This window comes from Oryctolagus cuniculus, chromosome 3 (assembly GCF_051225735.1).
Source record: "Oryctolagus cuniculus isolate XC-2025 breed Fujian yellow rabbit chromosome 3, ASM5122573v1, whole genome shotgun sequence".
Lineage (NCBI taxonomy): Eukaryota > Metazoa > Chordata > Mammalia > Lagomorpha > Leporidae > Oryctolagus > Oryctolagus cuniculus.
The window spans coordinates 146,155,697-146,174,722 of NC_142869.1; the positions used below are offsets into that span (position 1 = coordinate 146,155,697).

A 19,026-nucleotide genomic window follows, 5' to 3' on the forward strand; every position below is an offset into this window, starting at 1 on the left:
TTGGCTGCTCCACTTCCCATCCAACTTCCTGCTGATGTGCCTGGGAAGGCAGTGGAGGATGACCCAGGGAGGTCTGCATGTTGCAGCCATCTGGGAAGTGAACCACTACAGGATGGAAGATTTTGTGTTTCTGTCTGTCTCCTGTGCTCACTCCCTCTTTCATGCATTCTCTCTCTCTCTCTCTCTCTCTCTCTCTCTCCTGTCACTCTGCCTTTCAAATAAATAAATCTGTATAAAAATAAAATAACCAGAGACAGGTTAAAACATAGAGAGAATTCTGTATCTGTGAGGGATGGTATTGTAGGTCATTATAGAAATGTCACTTGCAGATTGGCATCCTTAAATTTGAAAAAAAAATTAGCTGACTTCCCACTTCCCTCCATGCTACAAAACTAATTCCTCTGCATTTAGAAAAACTGAATTATGAAAGGGCACTTGCTAAAATATTTACGGGAAAGCATATTTTCCAAATATTTTAACATATTATATAAACCCATAAGGAAAACAAACAATATAAGAATGTTTATCCTCAACAGAGGAGATGCAAATATATCATATTTATTTACATAATGGTTGAATATATGAGATGTGCAACCTTGTTACCAGTCAGGCAGAAGCATACCAAGCTCTGTGAGTATCAGATAACATGACAAGGATATTGGAAGAGAGCAATGCTTATCGATTGCTATTGAGAGGAGAAACCAACACCTTGATACTATCTCAGGTAGCTGAACATTTGCATGCACTGTGACATGACAGTTCTTTTAGCTTAGATACACCTCAAATAAATTATGAAAAATTTAATTGAAAGATAAGTCTATTTTAGTGCAAAGTAATTTTGAAATTCATGCCCAATTTTGCCATAATACACATTTTTTTTCTATGAACTTGCTGAAGACTCCTTGTATAGATTTCACAGATCATGTTGTTTGTGGGTACCAAGAGAAACACACAAGTATGTTCATTACAATAATAGACATAATACACAAGAATCAAAAGCAAGTTCAAATCGCCATCAGTGGGAGAATGGGCACAGTCACTCAAGGGAATATTAAGGAATAGCATGCGTTATGATAAGGAGATAGACACTCACTATATGTAGATGTCTCTTAGAAACCTAAAGCAAATTAAGAGAAGAGTGCAGCAATGGTAGTACTTTGTCAAAGCTTAATAGCTAAGCAAACAAAGCGATATTGTCTAAGAGCATGTATACAGATGATAAAACTGTGAAATCCCCATGGCTGTGACAAATGCAAACTTCAGGATATTGGTGCCTGCAGGGGATCAGTGGAGGACTAGCAAGGACAGAATGTTCTAACTATGAAGTGAAGTGAGGTAGTCAGGGGTTTATTTTGTTGCTATGCTTCACAACTTGTGAAAGTGTTAGCTTTTTATGCTGCATGTGTCAAATATTATCTTACAAAATAACTTTAAATGAACTAAGCAATAAAAACATGTTTGGTGACTTTTCTGGTCAAGGCTCATGAAAGGGAATTAACTTAATAAAACAAAGATTAACAATACTGATTTAAAGAAATATTCATGTTTTATTAGTATATTAATAAGTTGAATGTACTGCATGTGAAATCATTTAGACATATTAAATAATCATTCTTTGTAAAATATTGAGATGATACGGCTGGGGCCAGTGCTATGAAGTAGTAGGCTAAACCTCCATCTGTGGCACTGGCCTCCCATATGGGTAGTGGTTCGTGTTCTGGCTGCTCCTCTTCCCATCCAGCTCTCTGCTTATGGCCTGGGAAAGCAGTGGAAGATGGACCACGTGCTTAGGCCCCTGCACCTGTGTGGGAAACCCAGAAGAAGCTCCTGGCTCCTGCCTTCAGATTGGCCCAACTCTGGCCATTTCAGCCACTTGGTGAGTGAACCAGTGGATGGAAGACCTTTCTCTCTGTCTCTGTCTCTGCCTCTCTCTCTCTCTCTGTGTGTGTGTGTGTGTGTAACTTTGCCTCTCAAATAAATAAATAAATCTTAAAAAATAAAACAGAAAAAAGTGATATGGCTATCACTAGCAGTGGTGAACTTTGCTCATGAATTAATTAAGAAAAATTTAAGTTAGCATCTAGTAGTACCCTGAACCTTTAACCATGATTTTGTCTTAAAACCCTTAGTACTTATTCTAAATCCTGGTTGTTAGTGATTGGTAAAACTCTTTCCCCACATATTACAACCCACATGTCAGTAAATGATTAGCAAAGACAAATGCATTTTATTTAAATTTTTCTTTAAAAAAGTACCTAAATTATGGCTTTTTGTGAGTTTGAAACTCAAGCATTGTTGGAAAGCCAAACACACGTTCTTTCTATGTTCTCCTAATAAATGTTTTATTCACTAAGTACTAAAATTATGTCAGCTGCTTTTCCTACCAACTGGCTTCTTTTCCCTGGCTGCTGCAGAACCAAAATGATCCTGCTGCTGTAATAACCTTTCTGAATGTAATCATCCATTGGGAAAAATACTATTGTTCTCATCCAATTACATAAAATTTGAGGAAAAAAAGAGGGGGGTCATATCACACACCACTGAGCTTAGTACAGGTTAGTATTACATAATTTCCCTGGAAAAGGGGAAAAAAATCCATCATAGGTTTCTCTGGTCTAATGGTTTTGCCTCTGAAATTTATGCAACTAGTTTTAGCTAAAATTACAGCAGGTCCTGTAAAATAGCGTTGTTTGCTTGTGTATTTTGTGTGCTTGTTTTATTTTTGTTAGATTTGTTTCAATAGGGAGAATCAACAAATGATATACATATAAGGGTTTTTTTTTTTTAAACATTTTGGTCTTTTAACAATATCTTCTAGTTGCAAAGAATTAGAAAAAATGAGACATTGACATTGAAGCATTTAGTAGTAATGTGACTAAAACCCGTCAATGCCTTACAAAATTGCTTCAAGATTTAATTTTAATCATTAAATTCAGGAATTAATTAATATATCTAAGCATTGCATATGCTTCAGAGACTGGTCTAACAACAGATTTTTCTTTGACTAATTAGTGCCATGATGGAAGAGACACAAAATGCTATGAGAAGCTGAGAAGCATCTGATCCAGAGAAGAAAGAGAAGCAATCAAGGGGTGATTTCCTAAAAGAAGTGCCTAACAAAGTTAGAAAAATTGTGCAAAAGTGTGTTGGTAATGGGAACTCCAAAGTGATGGGGAGTTTTCTAGCAGTATAAACAACAGGAGTGAAAGACAGAACTGAAAGATATCACAGTATTTTCAGATGGTACCTCAATTGCAGAGTGATGACAACACATGGTAAAGATATCAGTTTTTACAAAAGTCAGCTTGGGTGGAAGGCTAATTGCAGAACACTCAGTTTCAAAACAAGGTTCAAAAGAGGATTTGTTACCTATGCCCTACTCTTCAAGACCAGATGGGTTTCTTCTCAGCTTATTGGTCAAGGTGAGTAGGTTTTCTATCATGCTGTTGAACACATGCCTCATCTTTCAAAACAGGAAAATATAGTCTGACCTAGGTCGCAAAACTTACTGCAAATCAAGTATAGTTTTCCTGAATTGGTAAAATATTTGAGCTATTGCATATTCCACATTTATTCTGTTTATATACCTAGCCTGATGTTATTTATTATATTATTAAAGGTTATGGTGGTAACTTCAATACATTCCAAAGGAATAGGCAGTATTTTATCGTAGAACCATTTGTTCTAGGAAATTTATAACCTTCCTAGCTCAGCTCCCAAGATAAAAATTACATTCCAACATCCACCCCAAACCAAGATATGTTGTTGGCAATTTAAGGTTCAGTTGAAAATCCAGGAACAAGTTCTGCCATCAGCTATTTGAACTACTGTAGTTCATTAAGAAATTTATAAGAATAAAAATAAAATGTTTTTCTATCTAAGGTTAATCATAGGGCCACAATCAGAGAGAAAATTGAAAATACTTACTTTCAGCTCATTGTTTGTGAGGGTAAAGGTTTCATTTGAAAAAGTATCCGTAATCAAATGATAAGTGATATTGTTATTGGGTACAGTTCCATCCTTATCTGTACAAGCTAGAGAAACTAAGAGAGTTTCAACTGGGATGTTTTCAGGAAGCTCAATTCTGTAATGAATAAAATATGAGAAAAAAGTGTGGTGTCACATGTTCATCTAGATTTATGCAGATGATAATACTAATGTTAGAGATGTTTCAAATGTGCTCATATTTTTAATAACCACTTCTGCTAATAAGAAAATCATAGTGTTGGTAAAAAATTATATAAGATCAATCACTTGCATCCATGCTGAGGCCAAGAAAAATGAACTAATATATGTTGGATTAACAAACAACAAATATAGTAAGACACACATATTATCATTGAACAAAATGGCTATTTGACTTCAGATTCATAATTGTATATTTATAAACTTTAGATATCGATGTGATCTCCTGAAATTAATTAATGCATACATTTTCCTTTAGGTAGATAGTGTATCTTTGTCTCTATTTTAAAAATAAGGACATTCAGAAATACCGATGGAATATTGCATTGACTTAACAGTTAGCAGGGGCTGTTGGTCTCTGCTAATATTCATATGCCCATCCCTGTCTCCCAGTTTCCCTGCAGTTGGCTGGATGAGGTGTACTAGGACAAGGAGTCTAAGTGAGAAGACCACGTTTCAATTCTAATTAAGGGGATTAAAATTTGATTTTACATACTTTCTCTCCCCTTTTTCCATTTGGCTCAGGTCCAAAGGTCACAGCACAGCAAAGCCAGACAATTGAATCAACTAGAATTCTTGAGCCACAGCACAGGGCAGTACTCACCCCACAGCAGAAACCTACATTACTCTTTGCATCAGGCACAAAAAGAAAAGTGTGTCTTGGTTTCATTAATGATGTATATATTTTAGTTGTCTGTGTGTTTTCATAGCAATTAGTGGTATCTTTACTACCACCAAAAGTTAAAATTGTGGATTTTTTTTTTCTGTTTTAAAAGCATATGCCTAATGTTAATCATTTAAAATATCTTAGGGTTGAAAAACTATTGGAATAAAAAGTTGACTAATTTTTAGTATGAAGAATGTTCTGGAAACAAAAATGAGTAATATTCCTTCAAAAAAAAAATCTGTAGACCACTAGTTAAAATAGAAAGTGAAAACAAATTTCTATTGGGGTGGTTACAGAATTAGCTTTGGTTACTTTGACCTTTTAGTTTCTAGTAAAATGCTCTAGCAAAAAGTTTACAAACTGAAAGTTGATATTCAAAGAACATCAGAGCCATAGCATTGTTTTTATATGTGGATTTTACACTGTTTTATTTCTGCAAAATAAACAAATATATGCCTGCATTTGCGTTTACAAATATTATTTTAAGTGAGAGATGGGTTACCCAAGGGTAGACCAACAAAAATCTTGCATAACATGTAATAAAACACAGTTTCCATTATGAAAGAAGCATTCTGATTAAGCAAGAGCCTCCATCAATCAACTGTGGGGCTGTTAATTCTGCTTCAAGAGTAGATTTTAGTTCAATCTCACTAAACTCCTCAGATTTTTCAACATACAGGTTGAGGATCACAAATCTGAGATTCCCAAACCTGAAGTGCTACAAACTTTTTGACATCTCTGCAATGCCATTAAGTGCAACAAAACCCAGCCACCCTGTAAATTACCAGGCTGCGTATTTAAGGTGTATATGAAACATAATGAATTTCATCTTTAGACTTGGGCACAGCCCTCAAAATATTTCATTATGGATATACTAATATTACAGAATAATCCAAATTCAAAATATTTCTGACCCCAAACATTTCAGATAAGGGATACTCAATCTGTAATACATAATGATATGTTATACTATTGTCAGCTGTGAATATCCTCAATTGATTATTATTGATAAGTAACAATATATTAGTGATCAATGAATGATCACATGAAGTATGTCACTAGAATAACAAAGATGAATGTCTCACTACAATACTACCAGAGTTGGTTAAGACTTTCTGAGCATTCTAGGATCGTGTGGAGAATATTTCACTAAGAATCAGAAAATCTGGCCACTGCTTGTCAACTTTCTAAACTTTTCCAGTAAGTGAATTCACTAAGTGAATCCTTACTGATTTGATTTTCCATTTTTATAATGAAATAACATATCATACCAGAATCTTAAATTTATATGGAATTCTGTGCTTGCTTCAGCAGCACATATACTAAAATTGGAAATTTATATGTAATTGAAAAACCAGAGCAAAGAGGGTAATCTGCATGTGGTTTTATAGCTATCTTTAAATTAATGTAAGATATAAAACTAATTAAACCTTGCACTCTCTCTCATTTATTTTATGTATCTATACATACATACATACAAATACATGATTTTTAATGTAATTGTTTTGCTATTACAAAATCATCCTTTGAAACCCTTTCTACCTTTAATTTTAGACTTTTTAAAGAACAAATAAAGCAGGTCCACTTTTACCAAAGAAGAGAGAAGTTGCATATGGTTTGAAAACAAAGGAAGGAAAAACATGGAAGGCTCTGCTTTGTTCTACAGATGGTATAATGGCTGTTCATTCATTTCTCTCCCACTTTTCTCCATGCCAAAATCTGATGTCAAACAAGTGCTATCATAACTCACATGTAAATATCCTGCGAGCATTGAGGCCGATTGTCATTCACATCTTGTAAAATCACTGTGAGTGTCCCAGTTGTTGAATGCATTCGTTCATTATCATAAGCTCTAAAATACAACACCCAAGACTTTGGAGTGCTTACATCTTCATAATCCAAAGGGTAGGCAACTGTGACCACTTCTGAATCTAAAAAACAGGCAGATGCAAAATAGCTGAGCGTTCAGAAGCCAAGGAAGCTATGAATTAAACAGTGACATGAGTAAAACAGCTCTGCCTTTCAAATAAAATAAAAATACCATTTTTTTCAAATTAAAAATGAAGAAAATTAATTTTCTAAATACATTGCTCTGTTAACTTTGCAAAAGGTGTTGTAAAACAATCTGCTTACAACTTGGTTATCATTCTCTCATCATTGACTTAGTCTTGGGCCCAGGGACTCAAATACTTTTCTTTCAATAACATCTAATTGTCTACCAGAACATTCTCAGATTTCAGACATTCTGGATTGGTTTACTCAGGAACCTATTTCACCTTTTTAAATAGGTACCCACAAATTTCCTTTTATTTTAAGACTGTTTTCTTAGATGACACTTTCTTAGATGACACTTTCTAGTATTTTTTTTTTTTTTTTTTTTTGGACAGGCAGAATTAGACAGTGAGAGAGAGACAGACAGAGAGAAAGGTCTTCCTTCCATTGGTTCATCCCCCAAATGACCGCTCCGGCCAGTGCGCTGCGCCAGTCCGAAGCCAGGAGCCAGGTGCTTCCTCCTGGTCTCCCATGCGTGTGCCTTTCCGGACCCACTGCCTTTCCAGGCCACAGCAGAGAGCTGGACTGGAAGAGGAGCAACCAGGACAGAACCAGCACCCTGAACGGGACTAGAACCCGGGGTGCTGGTGCCTCAGGCAGAGTATTAGCCTAGTGAGCCATGGTGCTGGCCTCTAGTATTTTTTTATGTTCCATTGATTAAAATGTTGACTCTTCTCTGCCTACCTTCTAGAGCTATCTCTTCTTTATTTTTCTCTTGATTTCTATCTTTAGTATAATTATTACATTTTTTAGGTAATCACAAACTTGTGTGGTTTTCTTTCCCTGGACAATTTGAGAGTATGTGGTTGACCAGATGCCCCATTTTCCCTTGCTACTTGTATATACATTTCCTAAAAGTAAGGGTATGTTCACATGCTCACCCTATGGGAGTTATCGAACTCAGGATATCAGCATCAATCCACCTAACTCTAAGATTGTTGATCAGAGCTCACTGATTGCCTGTCAAAAAAATAAAAAAATTAAGGCAGAGTGGACAGTGAGAGAGAGAGACAGAGAGAAAGGTCTTCCTTTTCCCATTGGTTCACCCTCCAATGGCCACCGCGGCTGGCGCGCTGCAGCTGGCGCACCACACTGATCCGATGGCAGAAGCCAGGTGCTTATCCTGGTCTCCCATGGGGTGCAGGGCCCAAGGACTTGGGCCATCCTCCACTGCCCTTCCGGGCCAGAGCAGAGAGCTGGCCTGGAAGAGGGGCAACCGGGACAGAATCCGGCGCCTCAACTGGGACTAGAACCCAGTGTCCCGACCGGGACTAGAACCCGGTGTGCCGGCACCGCAAGGCGGAGGATTAGCCTAGTGAGCTGCGGCGCCAGCTCTAAATGGTTTTTTAATAGCAAAAATCCAGTTCAGAATCACACATTGTTATGTGTCTTTAGTTTCCTTCCATTCAGGAAAGTTTTATGAGTTTTATTTCTGTGACTTGTTTAAAGACAAAAGATTAAAAATATTGGAGAATTTTCTTCAAATTGTATTTGCTCGATGCTTGCCTACGGTTTTGTAGCTTTTGATGAAATATCACAGAAGAAATACATTATTTTGTCATGTTAGCAGTGTGTCTCATTATCAAACATGTCAACTTTAATTGTGTGACTTAAGCAGGTGTCTGCAGTTTTCTCCATTCCAAAGTTGCTATTTTTTCCTTTGCAGTTATTTAGTATTTTGTGATGAGGTGCTTTAAAACTATGTGTACATCCTATTCCTCCCTTTCTCCCTGTATCTCTCTCTCACTGTCCACTCTGCCTGTCAAAAAAAAAAAAAAAAAAAAAAAAAAAAAAGCCAGCACAGCGGCTCACTAGGCTAATCCTCCGCCTTGCAGCGCTGGCACACCAGGTTCTAGTCCTGGTCGGGGCGCCGGATTCTGTCCCGGTTGCCCCTCTTTCAGGCCAGCTCTCTGCTGTGGCCAGGGAGTGCAGTGGAGGATGGCCCAAGTGCTTGGGCCCTGCACCCCATGGGAGACCGGGAGAAGCACCTGGCTCCTGCCATCGGATCAGCACGGTGCGATGGCCACAGTGCGCCGGCCGCGGCAGCCATTGGAGGGTGAACCAACGGCAAAGGAAGACCTTTCTCTTTGTCTCTCTCTCTCACTGTCCACTCTGCCTGTCAAAAACAAAAAAAAAAAACAAACAACAAAAAAAAAAACTATGTGTACATCCTATTCCTCAACAAGCATCAATTTTTTTATGTATTTTTATCCCTATGGACTCATGGTGCCCCATTCTAGTTAATGGTTATAGTCTATGAGGATTGTTGTTTATTTTGGTATTCAAAGTTTCCTAATATTAGCTAGAACCAATTCAAGCTGATTCTGTTTTCTTGACTTGGCCTCATCATTCTCTAAGCACGTTCATGCTTTCTATCTCATCTGATACTTTGACTGCTGCAGTCCCCAAAAGAGCCAGTTCTCTAAGGTCTCTTGTAGGGAAGATGGTATTTAGAAATCGATGTCCACGTTCAAGTGAGTTCGTTGCTGTTGTGATACCCTGTTCCTAAACTGTTATATTCTTTCAGTAGATAGACCCACAGAATGCATTAATGTTTTGTGCTTGTTTAACATCAACTACATAAATATTTATGTATATAACCATACATAGTTATGTATATGTGGAATGTATATATGTGGAAAATGGAATTAAAGATAAGTTTATTTGGTGCAAAAATGGTGTAATTCATGCATTTTTTCATAACATGCATTTTCATGAACTTTTTGAAGGTCTCTCATCAGCAGGCATTTCAAACATTTTTGCACCAACATATACTTATCTTTTGATTTCATTTTCCATGAATTTTTGAAAGTCCTCACACCCAGATATATATGTGCAAGTTGAAAAATAGAAATTCATTCTTATACCTCCCATGTGAATTCATCCCCATATGGTTCGTTCGAGTTTTCTCATTTTCTACATTTGCAATTCACATCTCTTACAGGAGAAAACAGCCTTCGTTTAATATAGCCATTTTAGCAGTGCCCCTGTCTGTGACTAATCTCTTAATTGTGCTGCCACCCTCTCACCTCACTCCAGCTTGGGCACCTTTATTCTCTGTCTCTGCTTAAGTTCTGACTTGCCTCACCAAGTCTCCCCTGTACAAGTTATCTTCCCTTCTTACTAAGATTCTGATTCCCAAGGTGGGATTATTTCTACTGATATGATAGACAGTATGTGCATAAGCTTGCTTCCTTCCTGAGTGAAAAAGTGCATCACCTCTTAGAAAAAAGGAGAAACTTTACTTTCTCCCATCTCTTAACGTATACCTCCGTTGTTAGCTTTATGAACCCCTCACTTCTGGTCATGGGGAAAGCGTGTAGGGTTAAAGGTGTCACAACCAAGTAGTCTGAATTCTGCTACAGGAGTCAGCTATGAGAGCTACAATTCCAACCTCCTCTTCAAGCATAATCAAGTTAGCTGGGGACCAGGACAGGAGAAACTCAAAGGGGTGATTATGCATGCAAAGTGCTTATAAGGATATAGAACAACCATTCAATTGATGCTAACTGGAATTCTGGTTTCCATGGGAAAATTCATTTTGCAGAAACAATTGCATGTGAAAATCCCAGAGAACACTGTTGAGGGTCCTATTTGGGTATGTGCAGGGGATTTCTGCAGACCATGTGCATACCTCTGAGAAGGGAGGAATGCTCATTGTTTACCTCCTAAAATCATGTTAAATATATCGCTCAACATTTGAAAGATGGTTTCATCCTATCAAAATGATGATCAGGCTTATTTTAAACTGGGAAAAGCATTTAATATTATGTTTTATAACCGTATTAGCCACAAAACACTATTATACCTTCATTTATGGAAAATTCTTTTGGGGTATCAATAAACTCATAATGTACCGAGTCTCCTATGTCTCTATCAGTCGCTGTCAATTTGACCAGCTCAGTTCCAACAGGCAGATTTTCATAAATATTTATTGGTGCATCTGGTATGTATCTGTAGGACAAAAGGGATTTTTTTAATTACTAGTATGGACAAATGTTTCTTTACATCTATGTCAGGCAGCTCATTTTTAAAATTCTGTATTATATATATATATATGCATTTTATATATATATTTTTTAAGTTTATGTACTAAGTTTATGTTTATATATTTTATATATAAGTTTATGTATTTTAAGTTTATGTAATTCTGTGTTAAATACTTAAAATATATTATATATTATATATATATATATGTAATATAAGTTTTAACCCCTGGCCTTCAAAACCAACAAACAATGCCCCCACCCCACCCAAAACCCCTTTCTTTGTGAGTTGTTATGTATATTAGAGAATGGTTATGTAAAGTAAAATAAACGTAAAATTTTTTTCTTATCTGCATCCTTTCTCTGGTAGTTCTATTGACTAGAAAATTATTCCAGACAACAAATTATTACAACTCTTCAGCAATCAACTTTTCATTTCCTATACATTTGGAACCGTTTCTGTTATCACTAAATACTACTGCCAAATTTCCTTCAATGTCTACATTGACTTACTAACATGAACATGTCAATCTGCATTTCCATAATGTTCTTTTATTAAAGACAAATAGCAGTAAAACAGGAAGCTTCGGATTCTTATTTCACCAATGAACATGATTCCCTTCCACAGTTTCAAGAGCAAACTATAAATGGAGTTGGAGTCCTGTGCATGTAAAAAGTGCGGTAATATGGAGCTCATAGAATTTTGCCCTCTAGATCACTTTGAATATTTTTTTAATTTTACAATGGAAATAAAAAAAAAAAACACCAATATGTGTCCTGCTATAAAAAAGTTCCAGTGGTCTAATCTTAGCATTTAAATATTTAGATTACTCATTGCTTACGTAAGGATGGGACTCTCATCATTAACATTCTGGATGTTTATAGTGATGGTGCCAGTACATGACTCCACAGACAGGTCTTCTCTGCTTCTCACAGCAATTACTAACTGGAAATGCTAAAATAAATAAGGGAGAACAGAATGTGTGTGGGTTTTATTTATTTAATTTTGAGTACTTAAAATATGCTGTCTCCCTTACACACACACACACACTCACAAACCAGTTTTAAAAGTAAAACTGAAAAGCACTTTAAAAAGTTTGAAGAATAGAATGTATACAGCCTTTCCCAAAAACATACCTTAAGGTCATCTGTCAGGAAGACCATCTTTTGTCATATACACTCATGCAGTTAAGTAGCAGGTTTGGATGCAATATATTTAAATCAACAGGTCAGATTTCAAATTGTTGAGACACCAGAATAAAAAGAGTAGCCTCAGCCTCATTGTTTAGAAGAACATTTGTGAAGCTAAACAGCCATCTTATTTTTAGAAAAAAAAAAATTGAAAAATCATGGATACTTTAGAAACTTAAGTATAAAATTTCATTAAAAGAGGTGATATTCTGATGCCCCAAATTATTAAGAAATGTGATCTAATGAAGTATTAACTACTAAGTTTGATGAAGCGAAAGAAGGGTTTTAATGTTTGTTTTCTTAAATTTAATTCTATAATAGTTCTATTATGTCTTTAAAAACTCTTCAAAATGCATTTAGTCCAATGAAAGTATATATTATTGAGCCTTCTATTTAAGAAATATTTTAAATAAGTGAGATGAAACTGAGGCTCACAAGATTATTTAATAAAATTTGGCATGACTAACCATACATTATCATTTAAATAATTTATTATTCAGGAAACAAAGTATAAACTGTTTATTAATAAAAAAAGTAGAAGAAAAACCTATAAAAACAGAAGCTGTATAAAGTTTTGGATAAAAAAGTAGGAGAAAAAGTAAGCATGTGATGTCTTAGAAGTCAGGGTAAGAGTACACAGTACTTAGCATCCTGAAGACACGTTTGAACCAACTAATCTATTGGTTTTTTTTATGTTTTATGTCTTAACAACCCACTTACAATTGGTAGCTAGAGTTCATGCTTTCATTCGAGCAATATTTCCTGAGTACTGACTTCTCAATTTACTGTTCATTAGAGGCAAGAACTAAATTAAAAATAACCTTACAGGGTCGGTGCCGCGGCTCAATAGGCTAATCCTCCGCCTGCGGTACAGGCACCTCAGGTTCTAGTCCCAGTTGCTCCTCTTCCAGTCCAGCTCTCTGCTATGGCCTGGGAGTGCAGTGGAGGATGGCCCAAGTGTTTGGGCCCTGCACCCGCATGAGAGACCAGGAGAAGCACCTGGCTCCTGGCTTCAGATCAGGGCGGTGCGCCGACTGTAGTGCACCACCAGCAGCGGCCATTGGTGGGTGAACCATCGGAAGGAAGACCTTTCTCTCTGTCTCTCTCACTGTCTACTCTGCCTGTAAACTTACTGGGGAGTTGCTACCTTCTATGCGTAAGACTGGCATGAAAACCAAAGGAGGGAGAAAGTTTATCAAGTGAAAGTTTGTGGTCAGACCAAGTTGGTGGACAGAATAAAATAATTCATGATAATCCTTCAAGAGTACCACCAATATAAAACTAGAGGAAGAATGGGGGAGAGGGATAGATACACACACACACACACACCCATACACACACGTGCGCACAAAGAGGGAGAGAGAGAAAGAGAATAAAGACGACAGTGCTCATATGGTCCAAGACTTCTCAATATAAAGCCAGCCGTGACCTAGGGACATCTGGCAAAGTTAAAAGATAAGCATCTTTGTAGGGACAATTTCCCAATGCTCTCCCAGTAGCTTCCCTACATGTATAACCCTTCTGAAGATGAGCTCACATGTCAGAAATACATAAATAAGGAAACAATCCACCTTGATTAGCTTTAGTCAATAAGGGGAGACAGTAAATCAGGATTTAATTCTCCAAATTAAATTAAATTTTAGCAAATTACAGAAGCAATCTATATTGAAAACTATCTCAAATGGGCTTGGGTGTGTGCCATAATACAAAGATGGTACAATAACAGCAAGTATATCAAACAACTCAGAAAATTAGTAATTAAAGAAAAACTATATGTTCATATGAACAGATGGAGAAAAAATTTATAAAAGCCAACATCAAATTCCTGACAGAAATTAACAAACTAGAAAGAAAAGAATTCTTTTTACTTAATAAAGATTATGTATCAAAGCCTTATACCAAATACCATTTTTGTCTGAAATATTTAAATAATATCTTTTAAAATCATGACAAGGATCCTTGCTAGTGCCATTTACATTAAATGTTGTTCTGAAATTACTCATCAAAAAATAAGGCATAGAACATAAATGAGCTGCTGTAACAATTAGAAAGAATCTGCTGTGATTTCTAAAGATATTTTATGAACATTAACACAGAAAATATAAGATCATTATATGAACTATTAAAACCAAATATAATAATTTATCAAAATTGCTATAGATATGGTTTTCTGTATAATCACAACTAGACTATGAATATTTACCAATAAAATTCAAGGTGCCTATGAATGTTACACATATGAAGAACTTATGCAAAAGGTCACTGAAGAACTTGCAGGCAGTTCTAAATAAGTGAATGAGTCTACCAAGGCTGTCGGTGACTAAGATTCCAATTCTTTCCAGAGTAACTCTCAAGTTCAATGCAATTAAAACAAAAGTGTTAAGGGGGCTTTTACTTTTATAAACTTAATTCTGAACCAGTGAAAGAATAAAGGAACAAAAAGAGTGGAAACCAGCGAAGTTGAATATGTGAGATGATCCCGCAATACCAGAATAGAAAGTAGTGTGACCAGTCAGATTACTTGAGTAATGAGTGATCAGTCAGATCCTGAATAATAGTTGTTGCATTTTATTATTATTGTTCTTTAACTTTCATAGGGTGAGAAAAATTCTGGCCAAAATATTTGCTCTTTAGAAGAGTCATGTTCTAGGTGACTGTTAATCCCACCATTGGAAACATTGAGAAATGTTTAAAGAAACTGGAAAGCATTTTAAATGTAAATGGTCCCATTTCCCAGAACAGTTTAGTAGAAAAAGTGATGTTATGGGTTTTTTTTTCCATCCCTTTATACTTCTATCTTGTTTCCAAATATCTGCAGATCTTAAATTGGTCAGGACTTTGGAGGGGGAAAAGAGAGACTAAATCTCCACAATCCAGTCAAATCAAAGAGAGAGGTATTTCTCCAGATAATTCAAGACTGTAAGCAGATAATCTTTTTAATTTATCTATAACATTGTCAAGTTCCATGCTCTTTAACATGGAAACAATGCTCCTCCAACCTTATGCATACCTGCTGAAACACACAAAAATTGAAATGATGTTGCAATAAAGTATAATTGAAAAGTAAAAGAAATCAAATAACCTTCAAAATTTATCTTCCACAAATTAATTTCTGCTTGACCTAGATAAATATGGGAATACAATACCTAAATTCAGTAAAGTTTTATCCAAATTTGGGTGTTTTTAAAATAACTTTTATTCTTGGGAATTCAAAGTGATTCATTGTTTCTGTGTTCAGTTCTATATTTTGTCTCACCTTAGGATTGGTTTCATAGTCCAGAAGAGGTTCCATCGTTTTAGAAATGACACCATTATGGGAATCCAAATTGAAGTAGGCAGTGGCATTAACTGAAGAATTTAATATTAAAAACTAAAAAAAAAAGAAAAATAAACACATATACACACAAACATGGTTAATACATTATTTGAAAAGCATGAATTTTGAACTGACAGATTTGATGCAATTTTTTGGCAAGACCTAAACCAAAATTAATTCTGTGAAGACAGTGCCCATAAAATAAAATCTGAATTTATGTTCAGTTCCAGACTTCAAAAACTATCTAAACATTCTTTCACATTTTTAGTTGTACTTTTTCCAATGGTTTCTGTACTTAAGTATTACAGCATTTTCAGTAAATAGCTGTCATTGGTTTCATAATTAGTTTACTTTTTAACGTTGCACTTACAGATTTTTCTAATATAAGAAAGCCATTCCCTCTTGTATACTCAGAAAGTGTATCTAAAGGAGGCACATGCACTGAATTATTTGGATGAAGCTATTTGATCTCATCACTGCATTGATTTTCTCTATGGGGCAAATAAAACACTGCATTGGCCAAAGACACTGTTTTCATGGCATCAGCATGTTCTTCTCCGTGTTATCACCCACGCTTATAACCGGGACCAGTTTCAAGATACACGGTAAAGATTTCGAGAAAGATTTTGTAAAGAAATTACACCCAGCTTCTGGCTCAAAGGAGAACAATAAAACCTGGGAGACATGATATCCAGTGCTATTTCTAAAAAGACATGACAACCATTTTGTTGAGCATGTTAACTGACTCTACGTGAACAACCAAAGTTGGCTTATGTTAGACTAAAATCCACTCAAGTGTACTTATGGGAAAAATTCCTTTCCTTTGTTTCTTCCCTTGCTATTATGGTTTTTGATGTGCTAAAACTGATCATTTTCCTAGTCTTTGTCTTGGTTCTCTTTCTTAATGATCTCTATAGTAAAATCTAGGTATTATAATAAATTTTAGTTACCAAGAAAATACATGTGAACACTTAATTTTAATTGATATTTATGGAGACATTCTCCTCCCCACACGTGGCCATATACTAGCCTAAACCTACACCCCAAACACACACACTTCCTCTACCTCTGCACAAACACTCACACAAACTAAGCTTCTGCACCTGCCAATCCAGGAGTCATATTTTCCTATATTGCCTCTGTTTCTAGCCTAAAATTCACATGAGCAAGATATATATATGTAAAATAATGTGATCAAATCTTCATTATAATTAGTTTACTAGAAAAATTATATATAGCCTAAATTCTCAGAGGGCTTCTCCCCACACCTTACTTCAATCGTGTTCCTGAGTGATGGGTATAAGCCAGCTCCTACAGAGCAACCATGACCAAATGGAAAAAGCCTTAGTTGCTCTAACGGGAATTTGACTGGATCAATAAATTTAAAGGAGAATATTTCAGTGTGTTAATATGATTTATAATATATTACATAACCAAGAAACTAAATTTTTTTCACAAATATAATTAAATTATAAGTCATATGTATACCATAAACGTTTCTAGAAAACACAGTGATGAATTATCTTAATCTTTTTTCTTACCCTCTCTTAAGCTATAACCATTTCACCATCTATTATGCATTTATTAATTCTTCATTCTTTATGAATAATTATAGCAGAAAGCAGAAATAATATGAAGCTCTAAAACATACTTTGTTTAAATTGTATATACAATAAGGAAAATATTCCCAATTATGACAAATAAAAGCAATAAACAATGAAAGGATATTTTATTAGTGTATGTAAATGTCATCAGATAAATGTCAAAAAATGTAAGTTCTAGTGTTTCAAGTGATTTCAGCTCCTTCTAGGTCCATTGCTTTCATTTAAAGGCATATCACTTTTATTCTAGGTTACTGTAATCAAAGGCTTAAATTCCTTCTCCCACTTTTAGAGGAACTATAAGATAGAAAGAACATTTTAAAAGCCTGCGAGATCATTTTCTGCTCATTAAAAACTGAGCATTCGGCTGGATTTTCTTTATCAAATCTGGAGAAAAATAGATTGGTGGTAATCAAAACAACTTACTTCTACTTCTTGTTCTAGATCGGGGTCTCTTGAAAGGATCATATATATAGGAGCAGATGCTGGAGTGTTTTCAGGAACAGACACTGAAACACCTGCACAACCACATAAGTCATGAACAGTAGTTTACATTCAAACATTCTTCTGCTACCTCTTGCTTCTTATTACACTAAGTATTTCCCCTTAAAGCAGATTTCTTAATGTACTGCTTCCCAGAACAAATGAGTAATCTACAGATATTTATTCCCATTAACATCCATATTAAGAGTCAACATAACTCAGCTTCATATGTCTAAATTGGGATTTGGGGCTAGTGTGCGGAGTTGCCGTGTAACTGCTCAGTGTCAAGTGCAAAGTTCATGATCACTAAGATAGGATCTCAAGTTTGATTCCTTGTTGGAATGTTGAAGTGTTTTATCCCTTTTCACATTTATACACACACACACACACACAAAAAAAAAAAAAAAAAACAGAGCACAGGCTGTGAAGTCAGGAAGAAACATGGTGTTCTATTTTTAATAGAAAATGATATTTTTCTACCTCTCTTTTCTCCCCAGGAGCACAATCCACATGATACATGAGAAGGGCATCCTGATCCTGCTGTGGCCTCAGCCACTCATGTTGGCTCAGCCAAGTCTGTAGTGCAAGGCAGGTCAGAGTGACCTCCTTCGGATCCATGTGTGCCTTTTAAAGCTCACTATAATCAGGGGAGACCCAAGGGAAGGACAGTGAACATCAGCTACAAGTGATTCCAAGATAAGGCCTTCTCAAACACCAGTGCTGCAAGATGGTTCATTGCTACGGCTCACCTAGGGGACTCTTCTTGTTCATCCTCAAAGAACAAGTCCCTTTATTATGAATCCCCCTTTCAGATAGATTTATATTATTATGCACATGAGAAGGCACATTTTTGGTTCAAAGGAAGAAGCACAACACATATGTGTGTGTTGGAACTTTTACATTTCCAAAAATGTGATGATGGAGAAGAGATGAGGTGGGTGGTGAGAGATGCACAGAAGAGATGCAGTGGACAGCATCTGGTGGAGAAAGCGACTAATTTATTGGCTTTTGCTTTGTTCCATGTGCCTTGAACTCGGTTTTCTTCTTGTCTTGCTGTTAGTTGTGTGGTTCCTCCAAATAGACAGAGAAACAGGATGAGGAGCAAACAGAAAAGGTACAAGAAGTAGAGACGGTTTTAAAATGACAGACAAGTAAGGTGAAAAGCGAACAGACAAAAGAGCACACACTCAAACTGGAAGAGCAGACCTAGTCATTGGGATCCAGATGGCCCAAGCAAAATTAAAACAGACAAATGATGCTCTTGGAAATCCCGTTATGTGTCAGGTCTCAAGTACATTCAAATATTTGTACAATTAAGTTTGCCAATGGTCATCATAGAAAGCAAAAACATGGGGCCCGCATTGTGGCATGGAGAGTAAAGCCGCTGCCCACAATTATGGCATCCAGTATGGGCGCCGGTTCGAGTCCCGGCTGTTCCACTTCCGATGCAGCTCTCTGCTATGGCCTGGGAAAGCAGTGGAAGATGGCTCAAGTGCTTGGGCCCCTGCACTTGCGTGGGAGACCTGGAAGAAGCTCCTGGCTCCT

At 36.2% G+C, this 19,026-nt stretch overlaps 1 protein-coding gene across 2 annotated transcripts in view; it reads right to left on the reverse strand.

Moving 5' to 3' along the window:
- The window catches only part of LOC100348313 (cadherin-related family member 4), a 107,956-nt gene that overhangs the window by 74,421 nt on the left and 14,509 nt on the right, over positions 1-19,026 (reverse strand). For both annotated transcript variants that reach the window (XM_089329464.1, XM_089329465.1), the window contains exons 7-12: positions 17,425-17,516; positions 15,338-15,451; positions 11,733-11,845; positions 10,713-10,858; positions 6,603-6,783; positions 3,928-4,084 (exon numbers count right to left, since the gene is read on the reverse strand). In XM_089329464.1, the coding sequence (XP_089185590.1) occupies positions 3,928-4,084; positions 6,603-6,783; positions 10,713-10,858; positions 11,733-11,845; positions 15,338-15,451; positions 17,425-17,516 (803 nt within the window). The remainder of the gene's footprint in view (positions 1-3,927; positions 4,085-6,602; positions 6,784-10,712; positions 10,859-11,732; positions 11,846-15,337; positions 15,452-17,424; positions 17,517-19,026) is intronic.